The sequence below is a fragment of the Saccopteryx bilineata genome, chromosome 4 (assembly GCF_036850765.1).
Source record: "Saccopteryx bilineata isolate mSacBil1 chromosome 4, mSacBil1_pri_phased_curated, whole genome shotgun sequence".
Taxonomy (NCBI): Eukaryota; Metazoa; Chordata; class Mammalia; order Chiroptera; family Emballonuridae; genus Saccopteryx; species Saccopteryx bilineata.
In genome coordinates, this window is record NC_089493.1 from 25335743 (window position 1) to 25363196 (window position 27454).

Consider the following 27454-nt stretch of genomic DNA (forward strand, 5'->3'; position numbering starts at 1 on the left):
TGAGCTTCTCTCATTTCTAACCTATCTATGGGGGGCAGGTAGACTGTGATTTGAGCTTCTCTCATTTCTAACCTATCTATGGGGGGCAGACCCTGGGGCGCTCCAGGCTCTGGGTCCCGCTCCTCTCAAAGCAGCTGTGTGACTTGGAGTGGGAGAGTCATCATTCCCAATCCCTCCAGAACTCAGCTTCACCTTAAATTCAGGAGCACATTGAGGGCAATGCAGCCTCCTCTGCTCTCAGAGCCCCAAGTGCTGCAATGATTTTCAACCACAGACCCGTAAGCAGAGAGGCCACATGCTCCAAACAGGAAAGGTCATTGGACAGCTGGCGCCCAGCCTGACCCAGTGTCCTCATAGCCAGTTTCCCAGAACGAGGTGGCAGCCCCCATCCTCACAGATGTAAGAGCAAGGAACCTCCCTGCAGCTTAGATGCCCTTAGATTGATTCCCAACACATACAGAGGGGGAAGTCAAGAGGCCAGCACTAAAGCATGCTTCTGAGGGCCTCTGTGCCTCAGTTTCCTCATCTGTGAACCCCAGGAGGCTCTGGAAGAGCAGAAAGAGCCTGGCGTAGGAGTCAGGGGCCCAGTTCAGACACTCACTTGGGCCACACCGCAGGGTAAGATCAAAATTGAGCAGTCAGTGAACCAGCATAAAGCCTGGCTCTCCGCAGGGCCAATGCGGCCCATTTTTAATCCAGGACGAGGGCCGTTTCTCCACTTGCTCCCCAGTGAGCAACTGGCTGGTCCTCTCTATCGCAGAGGGGTTAACGGAAATGACTACGGAGAAATGCAGTTACAAAGCCATGTGCTATGTGGACACGGGTGGATGAGGGACCGTTTCAAGAACCTACGTTTTATAGGTATAGACAACGGACTGAGCTGAGGTGAAGAGGGGGCACCTGTCTGACATGGAAAAGAGAGGGGGGACCTCCGATTTCCACAGTACAAGAAGATACAAGTCCCTAACTGACAAAGCATCTTAAGTTTGGGTCCTCTTCCCCAGAGGGTGCCTGGAGAGGAGGGTGGGAGGGGTCCTCCTGGTGGGTGTGGGCAGCTGCACTCCAGTCCTGCCCCTCCTTTTCTCCCCCAGCCCCTCCCCAGCCCACACCTCGCTTCCTGCCTCCTCCCACTTCTGCAAGGATCCAGGGCCCAGAATCATAAAAGAGGAGCGGTAAGAATTTCTGCCAGCTCTCCTGCAAAACTAGGGAAGGGGGGAAACACACACAACCCATTCCCCCAAAAAGATGCCCCCTACAAGAGCCATCAACCGGAGCTGATCACCAAGGAAGATGAGGAGAGACCTAGAACAGCACTATCCAAATAATGAGAACCACGTCACATCCTCGGGTGAGAGCCACGTCCTAGGCCCCTGCCGGAAGCAGAGGCTGTCATTTGCAGGTGAAGAGTGCATTATACGTCATTCTTACTGTCTTTGATCTGTGCACCCCCACCCGCCATGGGCTCCTGAGAGGTGAAAGGGTATCTCAAGCCTGTCTCTCGCAGGGTGGGGGCGGCTGCCCCAGAAGGAGGACCTCTGCTGAGTGCCAAGCCTCCTCCCTAGGGCCCACGTGGGGTCCTGAATGGAGAACGTCCAACTCCTGCCTTCCTGATGCCCCGTGTCTCCTTTAGGAGTGGGGAGCTGGACGGAGCCGGGGGCTGCGAACCTGCTCCCAGGGGGCTGAGAGAGGAAGGACGGACACTCCAGGGGCAGGGTCTCAACCTGGGACGCACGGAGGGACTCCTGGGGTTCGGGGAGCCCACAGGGCCCTGTGCAGTGCGCTGGCCTGAGGAAGTCCACAGCACGTGGGCATCCTCCCGGGGCTCTGAGACTCCCGGGGAGAAGGCCTCGCCCAGGACCCCCGGGTGAAGCCTCGGCGGACGTGTGGGGCCCTTACCTTCCTTCAGCATCCCCACTTTGAGGCATTTCATGAAGCGGCAGGCCTGGCAGGACTTACGCCTCCGTTTCGTGATCTCACACTCGTTGGTGGCCGGGCAGCTGTACTCGATGTTCCCTGTAACCAGACACAGACAGGGTTGCCAGGTACCATCTTGAGCCCCCACCCCGCTGGCCAAAGGCTGGATGGGGATGAACCAGCAGACCTATATTACCACCCATGCTGAGGGTCCCAGAGGGCAGGGGTTCTCATCGTAGGTGCTCTGAGGTGCTGTTACAATGTTTCCAAGTCTCTTAAATACAGATCCAAATTCCTGAGATCTGGATGGGCCGGGCAGCCGCAGCTTTGAAGAACAGTCAACCACTGGGCTGGGACATCAAAACTCACTGAGGGGCTGTCCTCAGATTTCAGTGTACCCTAGTCTCCCCAGGTGGCATATGGGAACCATTTACTCTTGGCTTTTCTGAGAACACGCACGAGCCAGGCTCCACGACTGATAAAGAGCTTAGAAGTAACAAAACTATTGAGTCCCAATGGCACAGCGGCTAACTACATCCTGGGCACTCGAGATGGCTCAGTGGCTCTTATCCGCCTTGTGTACTGGTGAGGAAACAAGCTCCCAGAGGTTGGTTTGCTCAGGGTACCTTAGAGATCCCCCCCACCCCGTCTCTCTCTCTCTGAAGCCCAGCTGGCCCCCAACTTTTCCATCCCATTTCCTGCAGGAAGGGGGGCTACAGGTCAACCTGGGCTTGAGGACGGGAGGGGACACGAAGAGAAGGGATAAAGATTCTGTGTGTCCCTGTCCTCTGATACCTAACCCTAACTACTTCCTAGGTCACTCTGGCCTGTGGTTTCTTAGGAAATAATTTCAACATTCATATAAGCATGGTAAAATTTAAAAGATAAACAGAAAGGAGGAAAACCCACACATAAACTAATTTTCCCAAGTCTGTCCTGGCTTAGAAGCTCTGTGGCATCTTCCCTCCACCCCATCTGCAGCTTCAACATCTCCGTTGCTCTACGTGACTATCAGTTCCTAGATCAGGAGTCCGGGCCTTTGCTCCGACTGCTCCCGACAAGCCCACTCTGCTCGCTGTACCTCCCTGCCTGGCCTGCCTGCATCCCCAGGTCCCACTTAGCTGGGTGTTCCTTCTCCATCCCATCACCTGCGTTACAACCATCTGTCTCCTTCCAGACCAGCTCATCTCTGCAATTCAAGTGCCTGGCACACAGTAGGTGCTCAGTGCACACTGAGAGCTAACACTACCCAGTGCTTACTATGAAGCAGCTACAGGTTTGCTTTCCATACATGGAACCTTTCATTTACAACCCTGGAGGGAATCATCTTTCTCTCCGTCCTACAGACGAGCAAGGTGGGCGGAGTCCAGGAGGCGGAGTCCAGGAGGCGGCAGAACAGAACGTGAACCCAGGCGGGCGGTTCCGTCTCTGCTCAGAACCACTGTGGTGAGCTCCCAGGGCCCGGCGTGGCCCGTGTTTAGCCGGCACAGTAACTCTGCTGCCTCAGGATGCCACACACACACACACCGCTAACTTGTCACGTTCCCTGGTCTCAGCTGCACAGACAGTGGCCACCCCTGGAAGGGGGATGGGTCCCAGGTTCCCCAGGGCTATTGTTCCGACAGAGGGTCAACAAGTGTCTGCTGATTTGACACTGGTGTGCTCCCAGGACAAGAGCACGAGCGTTAACAACAAGAACTCAGCCATGTTCTTGACCCTTTGTGTGTGTGTGGGGGGGGGGGGGGGTTCTAATTTTATTTATTTATTTTTGTTCCTTTCAATTTGTTTTATGGCCCCAGCGGCTGACTGCCAGCAAAGCCAGGCTGGTGCCTTGTAATTTCTGTAAGTGCCTCCTCGATAAAGTGATGAGATTAATTCATCAGAATCCCTGTGGTCTCTTGAGGGCTAAGAGAGCTTGGGAGCAGGGAGAGGCAGCTGTCTGTCCGTCTCTCTCTCTCTCTCTCTCTCTCTCTCTCTCTCACACACACACACACACACACACACACACAAAATCACCACCATCAAGCTCAGGTGTGGGTATGGGCTGTGACAGGACAGGGTCATGGTCAATGGCCAGCATAAATTCAGGGCTCTAACCTGGCAGTGTGCCCAGTACTGTAGAGACGTATGCAGACTCTATTTCAGGCAAAGCACCTAGCCCCTCTGGGCCCCAGTTTCCTCATCTGTTAAATGGGCTCGGTACGTCTCCATCTCAAAAAAACAATGTGTGGATTCGGTGACAGAAAGCGCGTAAGGGCTGTGACATGCAGGCGCTGGCAAACAAGCGACCAAGGTTCCAGTGCCTGTTTTTACACCCAGGCAGGCCTACCAGGGCGCATGCAGCCAGGAGACTCCTGGGCCAGTCTTTTCTAGGTGTTACACCTGAAGCTGGCCACCCATTCTGACACTTGAGGACATTCAGATGGGCCGTCTACAGCTAGACCTCAGAGCTGATGTCGTGTGCACCTGTGGGAGGGAGGAGGAATGCCCAGGCTGGCCTGGATTTCTGTGTGAACTTGAGGCAGAGGGAAATCCCACCATCAGCTCTCTTTGGTCCTGTGCCCTGGGGAAGGAGTGCCCGGGGGCATCCCCAGCAGCTCACTGACCTTGAACAACTGCAGGGAGCAGCGTCCTCTCTTGGGGCTCAGGGATGGGGCTGCTGGCTGACATCAGAGCCTGAACGGCCACCATTTTAAGCTGCTGGTGTGAACAGGCTGGGCTGGTAGTCACTTGATTGGATTCCCTTCTTTATCTCACTCCTGGAGGACTATCCCTTTCATCTCTGTGGGGTCCACTGCCCTCCGCTCCCTTCCTCCCTCCCCTCCCCCACTAGCTGGCTGATCTCATCTCTACCTCTGGCGCCAGCTATCACGGAATCGGCAAGGTGGGTAGCCGGACTCACTGCCTGTTCTTCACACCCATATATCCATCTACCTGCTGGTCGTGTCTCTTGCGTTCCTCACGCTTCCTCAAACTGAACCCACCCTCACCCAGCCTGCTCCTCTCACTGTGTTCCTTGTCTCAGCCGAGGGGCTGCTGGCCACCCCACGACCTAGGTCAGGCACGGAGGTGGCATCCTGGATGCTTTTCTTCCCACTTCCCCGATACTTCCTCCTCCTACGCCTCCTGCCTCAGCTAGTTTCAACGCTCAGCATCTCCTACCTCCCCTCTAATGTGCTAGCCTCCTCTGTGTCCTTTCCCCTTCCTCGCTGCCTCTGTGGGGACGTTAGCAACTCTCCTGTGCCAAACCCCTCGACGGGCCTCTGGCTCACTGCAGCACCCTGAACACCTATGTCTGCGGGCAGGCCTTCCCCAAAGCCCATGAAAGCGCAGTACAGGAGTGGGAACTGTCACAGAAGAATGAAGAAAGTAGAAACCGAAGTCACTAAAGAAGGGCATCCTGATAATAACTAAGCCCGTGGTAGTCAACCTGGTCCCCACCACCCACTAAGGGGCGTTCCAGCTTTCATGGTGGACGGTAGCAGAGCAACCAAAGTATAAATAAAAAGATAGATTTAACTATAGTAAGTTGTTTTATAAAGATTTATTCTGCCAAACTTAGCAAAAATCCGACATAAAGTACTTGCTAAGTAATTATTATTATATGCTTTAACTTGCTGTCACTCTGCTTTATAAATTTTATAAAGTAAAGTCACTTCCCTACTTTATAAATCACCATTACTGTGGAACCGGTGGGTGGTTAGAAAATTTTACTACTAACAGAGATACAAAAGTGGGCGGTAGGTATAAAAAAGTTGACTACCCCTGAACTAAGCCCTTTGTCCTGCAGAAACTCAGAGAGCCTCAGGTGTTGAAAACTCAAGACTCAGGCGATGGAGTGAGGTAGGGGGCTGGAAACAGAACTTGCTGGAAGTCTGTGCTTTAGGAGGCATAGCTGCCACTCCATGTTGCTGCCAAGGGTCTCCCCACAACTGGCACAGGGAAAATCGACCTAGTCCCTAGAGAATGTACGCAAGTGAAGCCTGGACTCCAGGGACCCCAGCGGAGGGCAGAAGGGAAGTTGAGGCTGAAATGAGGATGAATGAACACTGCACACTGAACAGTGAGACTGCCCAGCCCACCCCAAGCCCACTCCCAGCATTCTAGCAGCGAGATGCACATCCCTCCCCTTCCCAACCTGAAGGTGGGAATCTGTAGGGTACTTTTCTGGGAGAATGAACAGCATCAGAGAAAAGCCCGTCAGGTAAAGATAAGCCAAGGGAACGCTCCTTCTGTGTTTTATACCTATTTGCATTTAAGACCATTAAGGATTACAAATACATTTATGAAAAGCCTTCAATATGAAAGATTAATCAAAATAAAGAAGGGAAAAGCACGTGGGAGGAAACCAGGACAAACCAGGAAGCAGAAATAAGCCTCCAAAAGCAGTCATTAGGATACTGCTGACCTGAGAAGGAAAAAGCTACCGTGTTTAGGAAACAAGAGCAACGTGCAGTGCAGAGAAAAGTACAAAGCAGGGGTCACGAACTCAAAGGTGCAAAAGCCACGAGAAAGGCAGAAGAATTGCCCAAGGAACTACGTACTCTAGAATAGACCAAAAATCAAAGAGATGGACAACGGGCTAGAAGAAGATGTAAGAGTTAGAAGATTGATCCTGGAAGCTTTGTATCAAACCATCAGGATTCTCTGGAAGAGAAAATGGTGGAGAGGAAATTATGACAAAGGGAGAGAGGGGAGGAGGGAGGAGGGATGGGATGAAACATTTTAAGACCTAAAGAATATGAATTTCTGGACCAAAAGGCCTGCTGAGAGCCCAGGAGAGTGAATGAAAAAAGGCCTGGACAAGATTATAGAGGCTGAGGTCAAATTAGCGGCCAGGAGTTGGGGAAGGGGAAGGGGTGAGGGGGAGGGAGTCCTGGGTTATAGACCTGTGTGTATCTGGACTGTGGTGGTCACAGGAAGCTACAAAGTGATAAAACTGCATAGAAACACACACACACACACAGGAGCATGTATGATCAATGCCAATGTTTGGGCTGTGATAGCGTGCTATTGTGACATGAGATGGGGAGGGGAGCACGTATGGAATCTACATGAATCGGATCTCTCTATATTGCTTCTTACAATTCCATGGGCATCTACAATCATATCAAAACAAAAATGTAAAATTAATAATTAATAATAAAAGGACCTAAAGCACACAGCACAGATTTCTATCATAAAATTTCAATTACGAAGGACAAAACAGAAGATCCTAAATATTTTCAGAGGGAGTAAAAAACAAGTTAAAATTAAATACAAAGGGTGAAGAGTAAGATTGGCTACCGTACTGCAAACTACAAGGGAGAAAACTCCTGGTGTGTGCGCGTGCGCACACACACACCATGTGCGTGCGCGCGCGCACACACACACCATGTGTACACACACACACCATGTGCATGCGCACACACACACACCATGTGTACACACACACCATGTGCACGCGAGCACACACACACACCATGTGCACGCACACACACACACCATGTGTACACACACACACCATGTGCACGCGCACACACACACACCATGTGCACGCGCACACACACACCATGTGCACACACACACACCATGTGCATGTGCGCACACACACACCATGTGCATGCACACACACACACACCATGTGCACGTGCGTACACACACACACCATGTGCACACGCACACACACCATGTGCATGCACACACACACACCATGTGCACACACACACACCATGTGCACACACACACACCATGTGCATGCGCACACACACACACCATGTGCACACGCACACACACCATGTGCACGCACACACACACGTGCACGTGCACACACACACCATGTGCACACGCACGCACACACGCGCACACACCATGTGCACACACTCGCTGCCGTTTGTTCTCTCCTGAGCACTCTTCCCCTGACTTAGTTTATATATCTTTCTTGTCTGCTCTGTTCTGTTCTCTGCTGTTTCCTGGCACCTAGAACCATCCCTAGAAAGGAGCGAGGCCTCCACATATATTGTCCAAGTGAGTGAATCAAATTGCTTGACACAAAGCACTAGAGGCTGGAAGACAAAGCAACAATAATATCCAGATCCTGGGTGGGAATTATTTTCAACCAGAATTTTCTACCAAGCCAAGGTAGGACTCTAACGTGCAGGCTAAAGAACTGACTAAAGATCTTTCCACCATCTGAGACACCACCATTGTACCTCCCCTGCACCTTTCCAACATGGGCTTTTCCCCAAACAGGGAGGGGCCCGAAAGAGGTGGGATACAGAGAACAGGGGACCCAACCCAGGAGGAAAGTCAAGGAGGAATGGCAGTATGCACACAGATTTAACCAAACGTGATTAAACCATATTCATACAATGGGAGAAGGGTGTGTGTGTGTGGGATGGGTTGTGCAATCAGAGCTAATTCTTCATCTTCCATAACAGGAAATCAAAAGATAATGTCAAGTATAGCTGTAAAATCATATTAAGCGCTAAGAAGATAAATGCTCAAAGAAAGATTTTTTTAAACGGCTAACTCTGGGTCTTGGCGGGAGGGAAGAGAACGGATAGGGCCAGGGACAGTTATTTTTCATAATACAATTTACACTTCCGTTTAACTTTTAAAATTTACATGCACATATTATTTTGACAAAAATGAAACATTAACTTAGAAGTTTAAGAAATTGTCCAACTGCTACTCTTTGTATAAAGAATGAAACCTAACCTCCAGGGCAAAGCCTACCAGGCCTTTTGTGAACTGGCCCCTCTGACCCAACCACCCTAATTTTCCCCCTATATTGGCCCCTAGTTAACAAGTTCCAGGATACCGATTGGGCCTCCCAGCCCTCCTCCCTCCCTCTACCTGAAACTCCTCCTGGCAAACTCCACTACGTGTTTGCAGCCTCGGGGCTCACATGGTCTTCTCGGTGACTGCTCTTCCCTTCTGTCCCAGGTAGGGCTACACGCTCCTTTGGGTTTGTCCCTACAAGCTCCATCCATCATCCATTCCCACCCCACCTCCTGACACACACTGAAAGCAACTAGCTTAGTGTGTTCTAATCAATGTTTCACGTGGTGCCCTCCCTCCCGAACCGTGTGCTTATTGGAGATAAAGGTCATTAGGTCTTTCCTTTTATACATCTCAAGTCCAGTGCCTGGTCCCTGAAAATTCCTGTTGATTGAAGCAAATGAATTGAAAGCCAGAACTCCCACCCACAGAGTCCTCGAGTTCAAAAGTGACCTCCCAGTTGTCAAATGCAATCACTTCCCCTTGGTCCTCCCTGCCCTGGTTCTTCCTGAAGCCATTGACACCTCTCTCACTTCTTAAAACCCACTCCTCTGTTAGACTCCATTCCCCTTCTCTCTGCAGGGGCTTGCAACATCTCTGACCATCTCTATATTTACCATATCGAATCCAAGATGCTTTGGATGGTAAGACTGCAGCATTATTTTAGCTACCACTAAGAAAGAAAGGAGAAAAGCTGAGCTGCCAATCAATCTAGGACTGTGCTTCCTTGTCACCAGCATTTTCATCTCTCTTATTAAAAGAGCTCTTTAAGATTTACTTAGAGCCTGACCAGGCGGTGGTGCAGCGGATAGAGCGTTGGACTAGGATGCCAAGGACCCAAGTTCGAGACCCCAAGGTCACCAGCTTGAGCGCGGGCTCACATGGTTTGAGCAAAGCTCACCAGCTTGGACCCAAGGTCGCTGGCTCGAGCAAGGGGTTACTCAGTCTGCTGAAGGCCCGCGGTCAAGGTACATATGAGAAGGCAATCAATGAACAACTAAGGTGTCGCAATGCGCAATGAAAAACTAATGATTGATGCTTCTCATCTCTCCATTCTTGTCTGTCTGTCCCTGTCTATCCCTCTCTCTGACTCTCTGTCTCTGAAAAAAAAAAAAAGATTTACTTAGATACAGATTTGATCATGTATCATCCCAGTGCAAACAGGAAAGAGAAAATGGGAAGAAATATTCTCAGAGTGGGACTCTTCTGAATCATTTTTGATCAAAGTCACTGCTTCTGTGTTTCCCTATAGAATCATCCTCTCTGTGAACAAGGGAGCTGTACTTCTTAAGCACGTCCATTGTTGTCACAGGGTGTCCTTCCAGGTCACTGGCCCCTTTCTGCAAGCTTTAGTGGGCATGTGAAGGCAGTGACAACCACATCCAGCTGTCACCTCGCGGACAGTAACTGGCACACAGCTGACCCGGAGATGTTACGTGGAGAAAATGTGTATCTTAGAACCAATGAAACCTGGTACTTCCCAGTCTCCTTCAAAGCTCTGACTCCCCCCACCCCTTCCCTTCACAGAGTCCCTCCACCCACCACACCCCCACCCCACTCCCCTCTTCTTCTGAACAGTTTTCCCAGGAACTAGCTCTCCAGGAGGGGATGTTAAATCAAGTCACTGGGCCCTGCCCCCCAGTCTCAGACTCAGCAGGTCTGAGGTGGGGCCAGAAATTTGCATTTCCAACAAGGTCCCAAGTGAAGGCTGCGCTGTGGGCCTGGGGACCATGCTTTGAGAACCACTACCCCCAAAGATCTCATTAGACCCAAACCCCACTCAGACTCCATTCTTGGGCTCTAGGCCCCGATTTCCAACTCCCCAGGGTAAGTCCCGTGAACTGCTCAGACTTAATATGTGCCCAGATTTACCCCTTATCCCACCCCCTCCTCCCTGCCTGCGCCCCTTCACCAGCAAAACCCTTCTCTCTCGGCTTTCTCCAGTGGCCTTGCTGCCTCCCCAGCAGCCGAGGTTAGTCATCGACCCTCATACCCAGTCAGTATTCCTTTTATCCTGACTCCGCTTTCAGAAGTTTCTCCATCACAACCTCTCCTTCACCCTCTTGCCGCTGTCCTGGTTTGGATGTCTCTGAATGAGCTGTTAACTAGATCTCTTCACTGAACTGTTTACATTGCTTCCTAACTGGTCTACCTGCCCCTAAGCTCAGCCAAAGCCAGGCCATCTTCCCTACCATTCCCTGGCCGGATAGCTCGATTGGTTAGATTTAGAGCATTGTCCCAATACGCCAACATTGTGTGTTTGATCCCCAGTCAGGGCACATACAGGAACAGATCAATGTTTCTCTCTCTCTCTCTCTCTCTCTCTTCCTCTTTCTCTAAAATCAATCAATAATTTTTTTTTTTTTAATTTTAAAAAAGGAGATCTTGTTCATTCCTGCTCAAAAATATTCTGCAGCTTCCTGTTGCCAAGCATAAGAAAACAAAAACAACGACTATTTATGTAATGGTTATCACATGCCAGACACTAAGCTAAACACTTTATAAGGAGGCCTCATTTAATCTCTGCAATAACATTCTAGGAGCAGGAGCTATTTATCCGCCTCATTAGTCCCATTTTCTTGATGAGAAAATTAAGAACCAGAGAAACTAAGGGTCTTGCCCAAGTTGACACAACTAAGAAGCTGTACAGTTGGGATTCCCAGCCGGGCGAAGCAGCCCTCACACTGATCTGTCACTCCACACCCTCCTTGCGCAGGCCCGTGAAGGCTCTGCCGTCCAGCCCCACGCGGTTTCCTCAGCCCATCCCTCCCCGTGGAGCCCCCTTCCCTTCGCCAAACACGGTCACCTCCCCTGGGCCCTGCCCCTGCTGCCCCTTCTGCCACACACGTTGGGCTTCCACGTCTGCTCAAGTGGCCCTCCCTCCGGGAAGCCCTCCTGCCCCACCCAACCTGTGTCTCACCCAGTGGAGTCTCTGAAAAGAGGAATTGTGATTGGTTCTGCCTCTTGTTCCTCCAGAGCCCTCCAGACAGCAGTCTGTGAGTTTCTCGACTCTTTGTATGGATGAGGAAACTGAGGCCAAAGGACCAAATCCTTGCACAAGGTCAACCGGCTGGCGAGTGGTACCCCACTGCCAACTTTCACTCACTGCTGGCTTTGTCTCCACACCCCCCCCCCCCCGTTGTGCCCCCTGGGGCCCTCCTGCCTTATTCTGAAGGACAAAAGGCCTGGAGGTGATCCAAGGCAGAATAACCCATCAATCATCCTTCTGCCCCTCTCCTCGGAGACTTTCCTTCCAAGCCTGCAGCTGGGCCCCAGGTGAACAGAGGAGCATGGTGCCAGGCCTCTTTCTCACTTGCTCCTCCTCGTCTTAGGCCACAGATCCCAGAACTGCTGAGGTGTCTCCCAGTGACCTGCAAAGTCGGCCACAGGCCCTGGGAACTGAAGGAAGGGGTACAGGGTGGCTTCACCCTCTGCACACCTGGGGGCCATGCAGCATGTGTTCATTTCTTCATCAACAGCTTTTATTCCACCTGGGAGGGAATCCAGATGTGGCACTCACCCCAGCCCCGCGACCTGGCCAGCCCCTCTAGGCTCCTTCCACTGCGCCCTCCCTCCCTCTGGCCAGCGCCCTGGCCTTCCTCCTGGTCCTGAAATGTGCTGCTATTCCTCTGCCTGCCGTGCGGGCCCTGGGATTCTTTCCCGTAGGTCACTTTGCCTCGGAAGTCACCTTTTTAGCACAGCCCACCCTAAACCTCCGGCAACGTTAGACCCTGTCCCTCAATCACCATTAGTTTCTTTGATTTTTCTCCCCCCCAAAACCTGTCTCAGTCTGTCTTTGTGCTTCCTTGTTTGTTACTGTATTTATTGTCTGCCTTCCTGGCTAGAAGACGAGCCCACCAAGGTAGGAGTCACTGCTCCATTTTCAGCTCCAGGAACAATGGCTGGGACTGAACCTCTCCTCCATAAGCTCAAATGTAAGGCGAGAGCTTTCCCCACACATTGTCCTTTAGAAAAAGAAATAGCGGGCCCTGGCTGCTTGGCTCAGTGGTAGAACATCAACCTGGTGTGTGGATGTCCCGGGTTTGATTTCCGGTCAGGGCACACAGGGAAAGAGACCATCTGCTTCTCCACCCCTTCCCCTATCCCTCCTCTCTCTCTCTCTCTCTCTTCTCCTCTCTCTCTCTCTCTCTCTCCTCCCTGCCCGCAGCCATGGCTCACTTGGCTCAAACGCATTGGCCCAGGGTGCTGAGGATGGCTCCATGGAGCTTTCGCCTCATGTGCTAAAAAGAGCTCAGTTGTGAGCATGGCTCCAGATAGGCAGAGCATCAGCCCCAGATAGGGGTTGCTGGGTGGATCCCAATTGGGCACATGCAGGAGTCTGTCTCTCTATCTCCCCTCCTCTCATTTGGAAAAGAAGAAAAATAAATAAATAAATAAGAAAAAGAGAAAAAAGAAATTGCTTTGAGTCTTTATAAGGTCTCATATTAGAGGTCTTATGTCAATCACTATCTCGAACAACTACCATTTGAGAGTGACACCATGTGTGGTGTTGATGCTAGTCGCCCAGGTGAATCGATAACAAAGGGGGCAAAGAAATTTCATGCAGATTCAGTTATTCCTGAGAATATGACCTCACAATAACAACTGGTAAGTGTCAAAAACAGCACAGACCTGACACGCTGTGGAAAATCATGACTGTAAACTGATACAAAGAGAAAGAACTGGTTTGATGGTCTGGAAACCAGTATGGCTCAAAGTACAGAAAAAGTTTTTCAAAACATACATTGTCTTACATAATGTAACTTAAAATATGCAATACAACAAAAATTAATATATTGTTACAAGTAGGCACTTGACTATTTTATGAGGACCCCTAAAAGTTTATATTACAAACTGGGGCACTATACATGTCAAATGAGAGGAGGAAGTCCAAGAAGGCTTCCTGGAGGAAATGCCAGCTAACGAGAGCTAATGGACAAAAGTAGGGACTGAAGGTTGGGACAGGGAGCAAAGAGAAGACTGTACAAACTCTAGAAATGGAAAGCATGGGACAGTTCTGGGAACTAGAAAAGAGAGCTGCCAGGCTGACCTTCAGCCAGCCAGGGCGAGGGGCCCAAGAGGAGGCCGCAAGGGCCCCCTGAGGGCAGTCCCAGAAGACATCCTCGGTTGGATACTGGAGCTTCGAATTCTACCCACAAGAATGTAGAAAAGGACGTTGTTCAGATGTGTGTTCAGAAAGGCCTCTCTGGCAGCACTGGAGAAACAGACTGGGAAGGGGTGAGCCTGGCAGCTGAGACACTGTTCCCAAAACTGTCGCAGTCAGCGGTGGCCTGGACAGGAGGGGGGGGGGCATGAAGAGAAGCTGTTGGGTTGGAATGGAGGGGGCACTGAGGCAGGAAGCAAAGTTAAAGAAAAAGACCCATTCCTGGCTCAAACACTGGAGGGGTGATACAGGCACCAAATCGGAAATCCAAGGAGGAACATTTGATGGCAGAGACGTAGCTTCTGTTCAGGATTTGTTGCGTTTGGGGGTGCTTCTGGGACACCCGAGTAGAAATGTCATTGGATGTTAAAGGAGCTGAAACTGAGGAAGAAATTGAGGGCAAGAGCTATGGAGCTGGGACTCACCCTGAGTCCAGAAGCAGTTGAGGCCATGGGCAGGGGGACAGAGTAGGCACATAAGTAGGGACTCATGAGGTGGGTCAGGAACTGAGGGGAGGAAGGAAAGGGGGGTATTGGAAGCTGGAGTTTGAGGGGAGATATATAATTATTATTTTTTTTTTTGTATTTTTCTGAAGCTGGAAACGGGAAGGCAGTCAGACAGACTCCCTCATGCGCCCGACCAGGATCCACCCGGCACGCCCACCAGGGGGCGATGCTCTGCCCATCCGGGGCGTCACTCTGTTGCGACCAGAGCCAGTCTAGCGCCTGAGGCAGAGGCCACAGAGCCATCCCCAGCGCCCGGGCCATCTTTGCTCCAATGGAGCCTTGGCTGCGGGAGGGGAAGAGAGAGACAGAGAGGAAGGAGAGGGAGAGGGGTGGAGAAGCAGATGGGCGCCTCTCCTGTGTGCCCTGGCTGGGAATCAGACCCGGGACTTCCGCATGCCAGGCTGACGCTCTATCACTGAGCCAACCGGCCAGGACCTATAATTTTTTTTTTTTTAACTGAAGATACTAAAGGTATTTAAATGCTGACAGGAAACTAGAGAGGGAGAAGATAAAAAAGAGTATGTAGCCTGACCAGGCAGTGGTGCAGTGGATAGAGTGTTGGACTGGGATGCGGAGGACCCAGGTTCGAGACCCCAAGGTCACCAGCTTGACCGTGGGTTCATCCGGCTTGGCTTGAGCAAGGAGTCACTGGGTCTGCTGTAGCCCTCCCAGTAAAGGCACATATGAGAAAGCAATCAATGACCAACTAAGGAGCTGCAACAGCTTCAGTGTGGGATCATAAACATGACCTCATGGTCACTAACTTGAGTCCAAGATCACTGGCATGAGCAAGGGGTCACTCACTCTGCTGTAGTCCCCTGGTCAAGGCACATATCAGAAAGCAATCAATGAACAACTGAGGTGCTACAACTACGAGTTGATGCTTCTCATCTCTCTCCCTTCCTGTCTCTCCGTCCCTGTCTTTCCCCCTCTTTCTCCTGCTATAAAAAAAAAAAAAAGGGTATGTATTGGGTAGGCCAGTCTCTGGGAAGCAGGGAGGAGGCAGAGTCAAAGCTTGGGCAGGGTGGAGCCTGGGGGAGGAGCCATCTTCCAGCAGTGAATGGGTGGCAGCAAATAACACTAAAAGGGACTGCAGATGTGGAAGAGAGTGGGTAGGTTTGGTGGCAACAAACTGAGGAAGCTTCCATCTGAGCCTTCTAATTTCTCAATGGGACAGGAGGCAGGGCCATTGCAGAGAATCAGAGTGACAAGGTCAAGCAACAGGTCTCGGAAAAGGCCCCGATGTGGCCCCCCAGAAGTTCTTCTCATGACTCCAGTACACATTACAAGTGTTCATCACTGTGGGGTTGGCATCACAGCCCAGAATCTGGCACTCAGCCCTATGACCTAGAAGCTGGGCTCGGCCACCACAGAGAGGGGCTCTATCTCTCAGGGACAGACTCACACTGCTCAGATTCAGGAGCTGGACTTGAGCCCAGAGATGTCAGCGCAATCAAGTACAAGGAGAAACCGATGGGCCTCACCAGCAGTCTGCCTAACCGGCAAGTTCACTCCAAGCAGAAGACATACAGGGCAACTAGATTAGATCAATCAAATGTTTGATCACATCTGGCTAGCCCTAGGCCCGACTCTTCTGGAAGTGAAGCCTTAGCCAAGGCTTGCCTTTCATTCTATGCCCCCAGGGCTGATCGATCCGTTTGATGGGCCCATTTTCCCCCCTTTAGATATGCTAGTCAAGCCAGTCCGGTTGAGGGTTAGCTCCTTCGGAACCCTTCGGTTCCTTCAGGAGGGTGCCTCTTTGTGTCCATCTCTGAGCTCCTCTCCTGTGGGTGAGTGTCACCACAACTCCCAGGAGTGACAAGAAACTCCTTTTCATATCAAAGCATCGGGCAGGCAAAGTTGTAAAAACACTTAGCAGGCACTCCCTAGGGGGTGGCCCTAAGCCCCTTGAGGGCAGGGAACTGCATCTATCTTGTCCAATGCTGTCGTACAAGGGTGGGCAAGCTTTTCTACAAAGGGCCAGACAACTATTCAACGCTGCAGTTGGGTCATCAAAGCAGCCACAGAGTATATGTAAACAAACAGGTGCGGCCGGTCCCAATAAATTTGATTCATAAAAGGAGTGGCCTGCCTGCAGGCTGTGCTTCGCTCACCTCTCCCACCCCCACTCCCCCCGCAGGGCTAGCAACTCAGCTCAGCTGAGCACAGTCAGGGCTCAATAAATTTTTGTGCAGACCAACGATTGAGGCTCGTCTCCCTAAATCTATCATATCCTTGCTTCTGAAAAATCTCTTTCCATACTGGTGGAACCACTGAGCTGAGCAGACTGGAGTGACCTAAGGAGAGAAGTGGGCAGAGCTCTCCAAGTGTTCACACGTATTTGTGAATGGATCACCGATGAATGGCTCAAGGCCCCAGTGAAAGTTGTTGAACTTTTAAAAATAGCCTTCTTAATTGGGAAGGTGCTTAGGAACCTGCAGAATCAGATTCTCTAAGCTTCTGGAGGGCACGTGCCTCTCCTCTCTTGCTTCCCTTGTAAGTCAGAGCAGGGACCCAGGAAATGCTCACTTCAAGCTCCAGTCCTTAGCTTGTCTCAATCACAGAGATTGTCCAATCACAGGTCATTTCCCCCCTCTTTCATACTTTTCTTATTTTTCCCCAATTCTTTTCCCACAATGATTAACATTCAGAAACAACAAAATTAGAATCTTTGTTAGCACACAACCAAAGAGTTGATAAAATAACCGGAAAGCAATCCATCAGCTTTAGAGTTTACTTTCCCCTGTTCTAGATCGAAACTTCTGCGAAACTCTTCTTGTGAGAAAGAAAAGAGACAGGAGCAGTTCAGTTTTGATTGTGTGAAAATGCGGCTGTTTGTCTTTTGACTTCTAGGAAGAGATCATTATCCTATTCGTGGTAGCAAAATAATGAAGGCTATTTACAAATCCTTCGTGTGGACTCCTGATTGGCTAAGGATGTTCTCAGAACCCGTCCTCTGATGAGAGGGTAGTGGGGTTTCTGAGTCTACACCACCAGCCTCTGCCTTCAAAACACTGGATCCAGAACTCTCTGGCTCACTTAAGAACATGGCAGAGAGAAGAAAATGTCATTGTCTCCTTAAGAGCAATTTTTCAAAAACTGACCTCAAAGAGTCAATCTCACTGGCAAAATAAATAAATGCCAGTTCAGTAACGTAAACTGGTTTAAACATCTCATGGTTATTTGTCAAGTATCTGATGACAGGGATTAGAAATCAGACTGGAGGTTTTCAACCCTGGCTGAGAACCACCACGCAATGCTTTTCAAATCTGGAGATGCCAGCGCCTCTCCCAGACTTGGGGGTAGGAAGTTGCCGGGACCAGCTGCATTCACTCACTGCGCTGGAGGCTAGCACTGTGCCCAATGCGCATGTGCTCAATAAGTATCTGCTGAAAGAAATTGCTTCCATGGCTCCTTCTCGGGAAGGTTCAGGGAACCAGAGTCAGGAATTTTTGCAAAACTTACTTTTTACTGTTTTACTCTTTTGTACCATTTGAATTTTTGCCATGTTTCTATTTTTAAAAGAGTTTCTTTTAAAAAACATATCATCTATACTAAAATTGCTAAAATAACTTAAATCCTGCTAAGTCAAAATAATTACAGTTTTATTTAAATATATGTAATTCTAAAAGCTTGCTCTGTAAGCTAAAACACATTGCGTGGCCATCGTTTGAGTAATAGCATGTCTTCAGCGATGTTGTAAAAGCAACAATAATGATTGCACATGTGTATGTTGTGCCTGCAGTGCATATTCTAAGTGCTTGGTATACGCTATAAACTCAGTCCTCCTTTGTCAGCTCTGCGTGGCAAGGGGACGATACCCTCTCACTGAAGGTGCAGGAGAGACTGAGGCACATTCAGCTGTAAGATAATGAACCCAGGCTCTGACCCAGGAGCCCCGGGCCCTAGGCGCTGCACACCACACTGTCTCAGCTAATAGGCTCAATTGGTTCCATAAATAAATTATCTGAAGAGATCTCAACAAATAAATATTTGCAAAGTGAACAGACTGAGAATCATCCCTGGGAAGCTCAGCTTACCTCTTCCAAAAGGGACATGGGGGAAAGACTCCCTTGGGGGAGGCAGGCCAGTGCTGGCAGAGGGACCTGGGCAGGGGCAGGACAGGTGCCCCTGCATGTTCCCCAGGCTGGTTTGCAGGGTCTGTCCCAGTGGCATGGCACCGGCTCATCTGTCACCTGCAGGAGCAGAGCTTTTTGTCTATCCTGTCACCAGCACCGAGAATGGGGCTTAAGAGGATACTCAGCTGTGCGGACAAAGCGAGTCTCTACCCGCGGCTGCTGCCGTAAGACCCCCGGCTCCTGTGAGCCTGGCCGTCTGTCTCTCTGTGCTGGGTGGCGCATGGGCTTGATAGCAGTCTATCATTCTCCCCAGTGTAACTAGGGGGTCACTTTCCAGAGGGCACCCACCAGGGCTCCTGAACACTTTCAATCAGAACGATTCGCTCCGGTACCCACTGAAAGAGGGGGCCACCCCCATAGCAACTGAGACATGACTCAGCTGATATACAGACACATGGAAAAATCCCAAGAAAGCAGGCCGCCCTGGGCTCCGGACAGGGTGAGGGGTCCGGGGAGCGTCCCCTTGCTCTGCCAGCCTGAGCCTTTCTCAGTGAAGAACAGTCAGGTTTCACGTGTGCAGTTAGAGAGAGGGAGGGGGCCCTTTACACTTCAAGAGGTTTGGAACTGCAGGGCAAGTAATGCTCATTTTCTCCCTAAAACCAACTTTGGGGAGGACACACGCTTGACGGTGTTCCCCATCCCAGTGGGAGGCACACCCGCGGTGAGGCACTGGGTGGGATTTGGGGGGTTCTGTGGAGCCATACGGGGGCGCATGCCTTTTCAACACAGTCCTGGACTGAGAGTCCTTATCAAGACCCCCAGCCTGAGAAAACCTGCGCTCCCAGCACCCAGGCCTGACCTTGCGGCTTGCGGGGACCCCCCCGGTTCCCTGCTGGGTCGCAGGCCGGGGCACCCCTGCCCGCCCCGCTCCCAGACCCTGCGCAGCTGCCACGCACCTTGGATGGTCCTCTTGAAGAAGGCTTTGCAGGCCTCGCAGGAGGCCACGCCGTAGTGGTAGCCAGAGGCAATGTCCCCACACACCAGGCACAGGCGCTTGGGGATGGCGTTCAGCATGTACTCGCACTTGATGGCGGAGTCCTCCATGATGCCACTGGCACAGTCCTCGTAGCTCTTGCGACACGGGGTGCCTCCCAGCCCAGCACCGGCAAACATGGGCGGCGAGTCCAGACCATTGGCGTGGGCGCCCAGGGCCAGGCCGAAGCCGCCGCTGGCGTCAGACGAGCCGCTGGGGCTGTGGTGACTGAGGGCATCGATGCCCGAGGACGGGCTGGACGGCTCCGTCTTGATGAAGGAGCCGCAGCTGGAGCCCAGGTGCCGGTCGTCCGCGGACATTCTGTTCAGCAGCCTGTGGACGCAGAGCACGCGGGAAGTCAGATCGGAGGAGGTGAGGTGTGACTCTGTCCCCAGGAATTAGCTCTGGGCACCAGTGGGTGGGGCAGCAGGGAGGGGCTCTATGCTAAGGCTCCAGAGAGATAAAATGCAGCAGTGAAGGTCAATTGGTCCTAAAATGGCACAGCCTAGAGCAAGTTTCTGGCATTACACCTCCCCTTCCCTAGAACCTTCTGAGCCCTCAAAAAAAAAACAAACAAAAAAAAAACACCATGTTTGATCAGTAAGCTTCAGATTAGGCTCCCAGCCCTTTGCAAATGGCTGGCTTGAGGGTGACAAAAAGTGGCAAACAATGTGGCCAAACTTCCTGCACAAGAATAAAACACAGTGGCTACCATGGAAAGTCCAGGCGTGCCAGAACCTGGAAGACACCCACAGGCCAGGGACCTGCTAACCCATTTCGCCGGGCCCCACTGGGGCTGCTAGTCAGTCCCAGCGTGAAGTCTCCCCCACCCACCACCATCACTGAGACTGGACCCAGGGATACTAACGCATCCGGCCAGGGCAAGAGGCAGGCCTTGCGGCAAAGGTCCCAGCGAAACCGGCTTCTCCTCTGGACTTTGCCACCGGCCCAGGGCGCTTCGGGAGGGTGGCTCCAGGTCCCCTCTTCCATGTCCCTTCCTGGCCTGGGAGCAGGCTGGCTTCCGCCCGGCCCTCTCCCCTCAAGAGACTGCTTCCATCGGGCCGCAGGAGGAAGCCTTCCAACCCCAACTCCGTGCATCCTCAGCTGTTCTCCTTAACCTTCAATTTCCAACTTCAGCAGCCCTGCTTCACTGGTAGAGTCACGGGAGGATTATCCACGTGACAGGATCCCTGGGAAGCACCCTGTTCCCGGAAGGGAAGCCCCTCCTCCCGGACCCCTGCAGGGTGGGCGAGCTGGCAGGCAGGGCGCGACCCTCCCACGGCCCAGCTCCCCGGACGGGGGGAGGGGCTCTCTCAGAACGGGCGGGCAGGCTCAGCAGGTGGCGAAGGTGTGTGTCTGGGGAAGCCCAGCTGCAGCCCGTGCTCTGGCTCTCCAGGACCAGTCGGGTTCTGGGAGCAGGAGGCTGGTCAGGGTCCATCTGCCCCTGGCCTTACCTGGCCATGTGGAGGTCAAAAGGAACAGGTGAAAGGAAAGAAGGAAAGGTCCTGGAGACAGAAGAGGCCTGCAGAGGTCAGCGTACAGCCCCAGGAATGGTGAGACGGCTCCAGGTTGGAAGGAGGGGTCTCCGAGCCGGAGGGTGGAGGGTCCGCGGGCAGAGCAGCCATACCCGGCCACCAGTGATGCTCCGAGGGAGCCCCCGTCTCTGAGCAGCCCATTGGGAAAAGGACGGGTCACCACCTGGGGAAAGGGCTGCCTTCTCACCCCACAAAGCCTGCACCCACAACACAACCTTGGTCACACACCCAGATTACCAAATGCGATCTCATGATGGGGAGGGGCCTTCATTGTCCCTGGTCCCACTAATGAGTTCATAGTTAATACACTTCCCAAGGGGCTGTCCCATTCATCTGCACTTGAAGATGTCCAGAGAGGGAATTCATTGCCCCAGAGACAGCTCTAATCAGAGACGGGGCGCTGCAGATACAAAGATAAAAGGCTCCGACTCTTAAGATGTTCATTATTTACTGGAATGTAGTGTTTGAAGATAGAGGCTCGCAGGTTTCCTGTATACCAAATTGAATCTTCTGAGTCCTCAGGTCCTTGGAGACACCTGTCCGACAAACTCAGGTTTCCCTTACATTGGCAGAGGGTACCCCCAGTTGAGGGTCTCCTCTGGGTCCTTTTACATCACTCGCTGGAGCCCTGTCATCTCCCTGGGCTCCCCACAGCCCCCTGCTGCCCCTCCGCCCACCAGTGGGCCCCGACTTGTCCTCAGGAAACACCACCAGCCAGGCAGGGTATGTGCCCCAGGCAGGAGGTCTGCCTGAGCAAACAGTTCACCGTGGGCGCCTCCCCACACGCCTTTGTGCTGGCCGGCAGGGAGAGCGGAGCAGGACTGCTCTCATCTGTAACCCCCTCCCGCCTGCGGCTTTAGGCTCCGTGCTTCGCAGGACCGTCCTGGCCCACTGGGACAAACCCTGCTGGGTGAGACAGCCCTCCACCCCAGCCCTTCACCCTCCCCCTCCCCCGGATCTCCGCAGATCCAGGAGATACACTTGATATAAACAGTAATTACAGCAACTATTACTTAGTGAGCAGGAATTATGTGCCGCCCGCTTTAGATCTGTCCCCTGGGTGTATACGAAGCATGTGCCCTGAGGGAAGAAGATGGGGAGCCCTGCGGCTACTCCCAGTGGACAGCAGGCCATAGTTGTCCCCACTCTCTTCCCCAGCCTCACGGCTCGGCTCGGACAACCCCGAAGGACACCCAGGCTGGGTAGGCCCTTAAGCCCCAGTTTCCCCTCCTGCCTCCCTCTTTCTTGGTCCAGAAGGGCACAGAGCTTCCTGCAGTGGGCTGTCCAGCCAAGACATACACTGTCCAGACCCGGCCCCTGGCCCAGGTCAGAGACCCCGGGGCTGTGAAGGAAACCCATGTGTGCAGCCATGTTGGCACAGAAAACCAGGATGATTTGATGCTTGAGTCCCAGCTGCGGGGGAATTCTAATGATTTCATTCTTGCAACTTTCTGATATCTGTGATCATTATTTTGGCTCCACTAGACTGTCTTTTCCAGGGACAGTCAACTTGTATTTTGGGCACCTACTATGTGCTAAGTGCTAGCCAGCTAATGGGAACATGCGAGGCCCCGCCTGCGGCCTCAGAAGCTCTCACAGGACAGATGCTGGGCAGACACAACCGTGCCGAGCTCCAGGAAGGGCCGGTGGGCCCAGCACTGCCCGGCCTCCGCGGTGCCCTGCTGGGCTGGCTGCACTCGTTCAGGTATGGAACACTGCCACATGTCCTGGGCAGGGTGTGTCTGTGTGTGAGAAACCGCCCCAGGTTGAGAACCACCAACTTAGACGTCTGAGGGAAGAGGGTGGACAAGGGGTACAGGAACTGAAGTTTGGGCAACTGTCTGGTGAAGGGTGCGGTTTCCAGACAGAGGGGAGAGATGTCAGAAAGGGCGGAGCTGGGAGGAACAGAGAGGTCCAGAGCACGGTGGTGTCTGGGGTGGAGGCTGAGGTGCAGCAGGAAGGAGGAGTGGGAGAACGGGAAGGTGGGAGACAGGGCCAGGGAAGGTTTCAGGGGAGAAGCTTGATGGCAGGTCCAGGAGGGTGTGGCGGGGGAGGGGACAGGGGCGGTGACTGATGGTGTGCAGGAAGAATGCAGGCTCAGGATGGAGGGGGGGGGGCGGTCACTTGTGCTCTGGGGAGGAGAGAGTCATGTTGAGTCCATCATCTGCGGTTGGCTGAGACCCAGTTCCCAACTGGGTCGATGACTATTGACTCTCTGGGAGGGGACAGATGCTGCATCTGAGCAGCCTTTGAAAGAGCAGTAATCAGTGGTCGAAGCCCCTCGGGGCATCATTATCCCCGCGATCCATCTCAGAACAGGCTCTGGAGCTGCCCCGGACTCCATCACACTACTGTGATCCAGCTCAGAACAGGCTCTGAGCTGCCCCGGACTCCATCTCACCACCGGCGGAGCAGACACGGCCTCCGCCCGCCCCCACCCAGCCTGGCCCTGGAGCTGCCCCGGACTCCATCTCACCACCGGACTCCATCTCACCACCCTCCATCTCACCCCCAGCGGAGCAGACACGGCCTCCCGCCCGCCCCTACCCAGCCTGGCCCCTGGCCCTCCCTATGTCCAGTATGGGGCCCTGTGCCCCCGAGTGGCCTGAGCTCCAGGGGCCACCGAGCTCCAGGGGACTCTCCGCCTCTGCTGGACGACAAAGTGAGCTGCAGACCTACTTCACGCAGAGACCAGCAGGATCTTGGAGGCTCTGAGTGAAACCCGAACTGCTGAGCCTACAGACCTCTAGGGGAAGAGAAATTCCAGGCTATCCCCACGAAACAGTCACAGACCTTTAAGCTGTTACCCCAGCATGTATGCCCCTTGAGGTGGTCTGCTGGCGGGCAGGCAGCAGGGGAGAGGACCCAGGAGGAACAGGAACTCCTGGAGAGAAGAGGGACGGACTGGCCTGAGTAGCCAGTGCCTGGCTTGCCCTCTGCAGGGGAGCGTCCACCCACCACTCGCAGAAACGGGGCCACATGCAGCAGGCTGCCGGCGGAGCCCTCTTTGGCTCTGCGCTAGGGCCACCCCTCTAAGGGCAGAAGCAAGCAGCTGAGTTTCCTGCCGGTGTGAGCCTGCACTCTGGCATCAGACAAGCCTGTTCTATCACATGGTAGCTGTTCATTTTGAGGGAATAAGTCACCCTCTCTGGGCCTCAGGGTCCTCATCTGTAAAATGGATTCAATCACAATGCCTCATCCATTGGGTTGTTCTGGGTGAGCATGAGCTGGCACAGGCAAAACATGTAGAGAGTGCTGGCACCCAGCCAGCAAACAGGACACTGGCTGTTGCGGTGACACTCCCAGGAACCCCTTTCCAGAAAACCTAACAGCTGGAGGCTGATGGTCAAACCCAGCAAACTCTTCCCTCACCCGAGTCCCCGGGTCTGGAATAGATCTTTCCACAAGGGACTTGCCATTTATGAGGAGGGAAAGAGGTTCCTTAGGTAAATTAAGAGGATAAATAAGCCTGAACAGGCAATTGCGCAGTGGCTAGAGCGTCGGACTGGGATGCGGAGGACCCGGGTTCGAGACCTCAAGCTCACCAGCTTGAGCGCGGGCTCATCTGGTTTGAACAAAGCTCACCAGCTTGGACCCAAGGTCGCTGGCTTGAGCAAAGGGGGCACTCGGTCTGCTGAAGGCCCACGGTCAAGGCACATATGAGAAAGCAATCAATGAACAACTAAGGTGTCCCAACGAAAAACTGATGATTGATGCTTCTCATTTCTCTTTGTTTCTGTCTGTCTGTCCCTCTCTCTGACTCTCTCTCTGTCCCTGTAAAAAAAAAAAAAAAAAAAAAGAGGATAAATAAGTCTGAAAGGGGAATTCATTCATTCTACAGAGGAAAACTGGCTTCGGAACACTTGAGAGACTCTTAAGTGCATTTCTGTAATTAATTTGCCAAGCAGGGGCCGCCTGAGCTAGTCACTGAAGCAGACCCTCAGACCCCCCAGTCAGGCTTTGTCAGGAATCAGCCTCTCCAGCTCCTGAAGGTAACACAGCTAAACTTTCTTTAAAACCAGTATTAAAAAATGCAGAGTGAGCCTTTAGTAAGGGGATGGGATGGGAGGACCATATGGCTAAATGTGAGCAAGTGTCAGGGTCCCAGCGTTCCTGTTGGGAGGTGAATACACGGGCTCTGATTATACAGAAGGGAGGGAAGAAAGGAGGGGAAGAGAGAAGGAGGGAGGGAGGGGAGGAACCGAGGGAAAGAGGATGGGAGAGAGAGAAAGGAAGAAAGGAAGGGTGGGCGAGGAAGCCACTGAGAAGTATGATGAACCAAGGATTATAATTTATCAAATTCTGTGCATCTGATATTCACTAATCACATATATTTTCTCTTAAGCCCGAATGTTACTTCAATTTAAATTGACCTCCCCCCTGTGTAGCCTGGATCACTTACGTTAATAAACGGGGTCTTGTCACCACTATGTGATTGAAATCTTGCATGTGTGTATCTCTCCATGGCAGACACACCAGCACAGCTGGACTCAGTGAATCCTAAATTCTCAGAGACCCTCCTGCCCACGTTGGTGACTTCAGATGAGGGACTCAAGCCCCAAGGAGGAGTTGTGACTAGAGAGCCAGGCTGGTTGGGGGCTGGTGGGGGGATCGGAGGGGGCTGGATGGGGTTTAGAGACACCGTGAGTTGGTGAGCTGCCCAGGAGCACGCTGACTCTGGCAGCAGCCCACCTGCCAGCCTCCATCGCCACCGCTACCCCAGCACCGTTCTTGTGCTGGTTCTGTATTACCTGGACTCCTCAGTAAGACTTTCCTAACACCCTCCTTCTCTCTTCCCCTGGGGAGCCCCCTCTGGGACCCAGGATTGCAAAGCGACCCAATAGCAAACTGGCCCCAGTGAGAGCCTGCCTCCTCCTGTGCGCTGGAGCTCAGGCAAAAATCTGTAATTAAGCATCTTGTCGTTAGAAGGATTAGTCAAAACTAGGCTGATCCCGGACAACTGATTGAAATCTCGTTCCACACAAATTACGGCACGGAAAATAATGATAGGTAATTAGTGCCTTTCAGTCGGGGCTTTTTAGCCATGGTTTTCCAGGCCGCATCCATCATAATGAGAAGAGAGAGGCTCTGCCAAAGGGGGAGGAGACAGCTGGACGCGGAGTGGCTGCCTCGGGACAGTGGGGAGGGACCACAGTGGACGAATGCAGCTGGCCCAGACGGGCTCCATAAAAAATTGGACCCCGCCCCACCCTGGGAAGATTAATCCCACCCTGGTCCTCTCAGTTGAGTGCCCTTATTCAGGACCCCAAAATGCCTGGTGGCTCTCACTTTAGCCTCCTCAGCCAGCTCTGGGCTCTGACCACCACAAAGGGTATGTTTGGAGGAAGGACAGCATCACACATTCAGAATATGCCCCAAACACACCTCTAGCATTCTTCCTTTCCATAGCTATTAGAGAGCTGACATCTGTGAATCTATCTTAACTCTTCTTCCGTCTGTTTTTATGCTCCTCCTATACCATAAACATTTCACCTACGGTCACTGGTCAGACGCGGCAGTTTCCAGATGGTATATCACCCTCACAGTTAGTTGCTGTGGTGCTGGACCTTAGAGCTTGGTGGTTGCAGCTGGATTGCCTGAGTGTGAATTTCAGTTCTGTCCTTTGCAAGTGATATAACCTTTCTGCGCCTCAGTTTCCTCATTTGTAATGTGGGGGTGGTAATCATATTCATCTCATAGGGTGGTCTCGAGGATTAGTGAATTAATACAGACAAGAGCTTGGAACAGTGCCGAGCATACAGTAAGTACTCAATAAATAAATGTTAGCAGTTAGCAGTTCTTTGCATCCCTTTTTAGTAATAAGGAGATGGCTTCCATTCACAGCCTCTACACAATTCAATCCCATAGTAAGCAAGACTGTCTTATTCCCTCTCTCCTTCCATCATTCATCCATCTGTGCATCTACCTAGCTGCCCATTCAGTCATGCATGTGCATGCCGTTCTGCATGCTGGATTTCTACCAAGAAAGTCCCCTTTCAGGCCAAGGGGCTCCTCATTCAGGCACTACTAAAAACAACTATTAGAACTAACCAGTCTCTCTCCAAGGAGGTGGCCCTACTCCTGCATTCTCATTCTCTCTCTCTCTCAGACACATACACATGAGCTCCTACAGTAATTGCCACATTCTTACCAATCTCCACCCCACTGGCCCAGCTGATTGACCCAGGGGTATGCTTCGGACCCAAGCTGGGCTAGGAAGCTCTCCCATGAGATCTGTGCTGTCCCGTCTGCTTCTTTAGGGACAGAAGCAGTGAACTGGACAGCCCAAGCATGAGCAAGATCATACTTCACACCAATGTGCAGCGAGGGAGAAGAATATGGAAGCTGACAGCGGAGAAGGGTGCTGGCCAGGGCCAGAGTCCTGGGAGCAAGCCTTGGTCACTGTTGGCAGGTGTCCACGAGCCCAGCAGCACTTCTGCTCAGAGGAGTGAGAGAAGCCC

General features: G+C 52.3%; 1 protein-coding gene across 5 annotated transcripts in view; it reads right to left on the reverse strand.

The window, feature by feature from the left end:
• Positions 1–27454, reverse strand: part of ESRRB (estrogen related receptor beta) — a 179096-nt gene that overhangs the window by 35662 nt on the left and 115980 nt on the right. For all 5 annotated transcript variants that reach the window (XM_066276290.1, XM_066276291.1, XM_066276288.1 and 2 more), the window contains exons 2-3: positions 19382–19791; positions 1897–2013 (exon numbers count right to left, since the gene is read on the reverse strand). In XM_066276290.1, coding sequence (XP_066132387.1) covers positions 1897–2013; positions 19382–19791 — 527 coding nt within the window. The remainder of the gene's footprint in view (positions 1–1896; positions 2014–19381; positions 19792–27454) is intronic.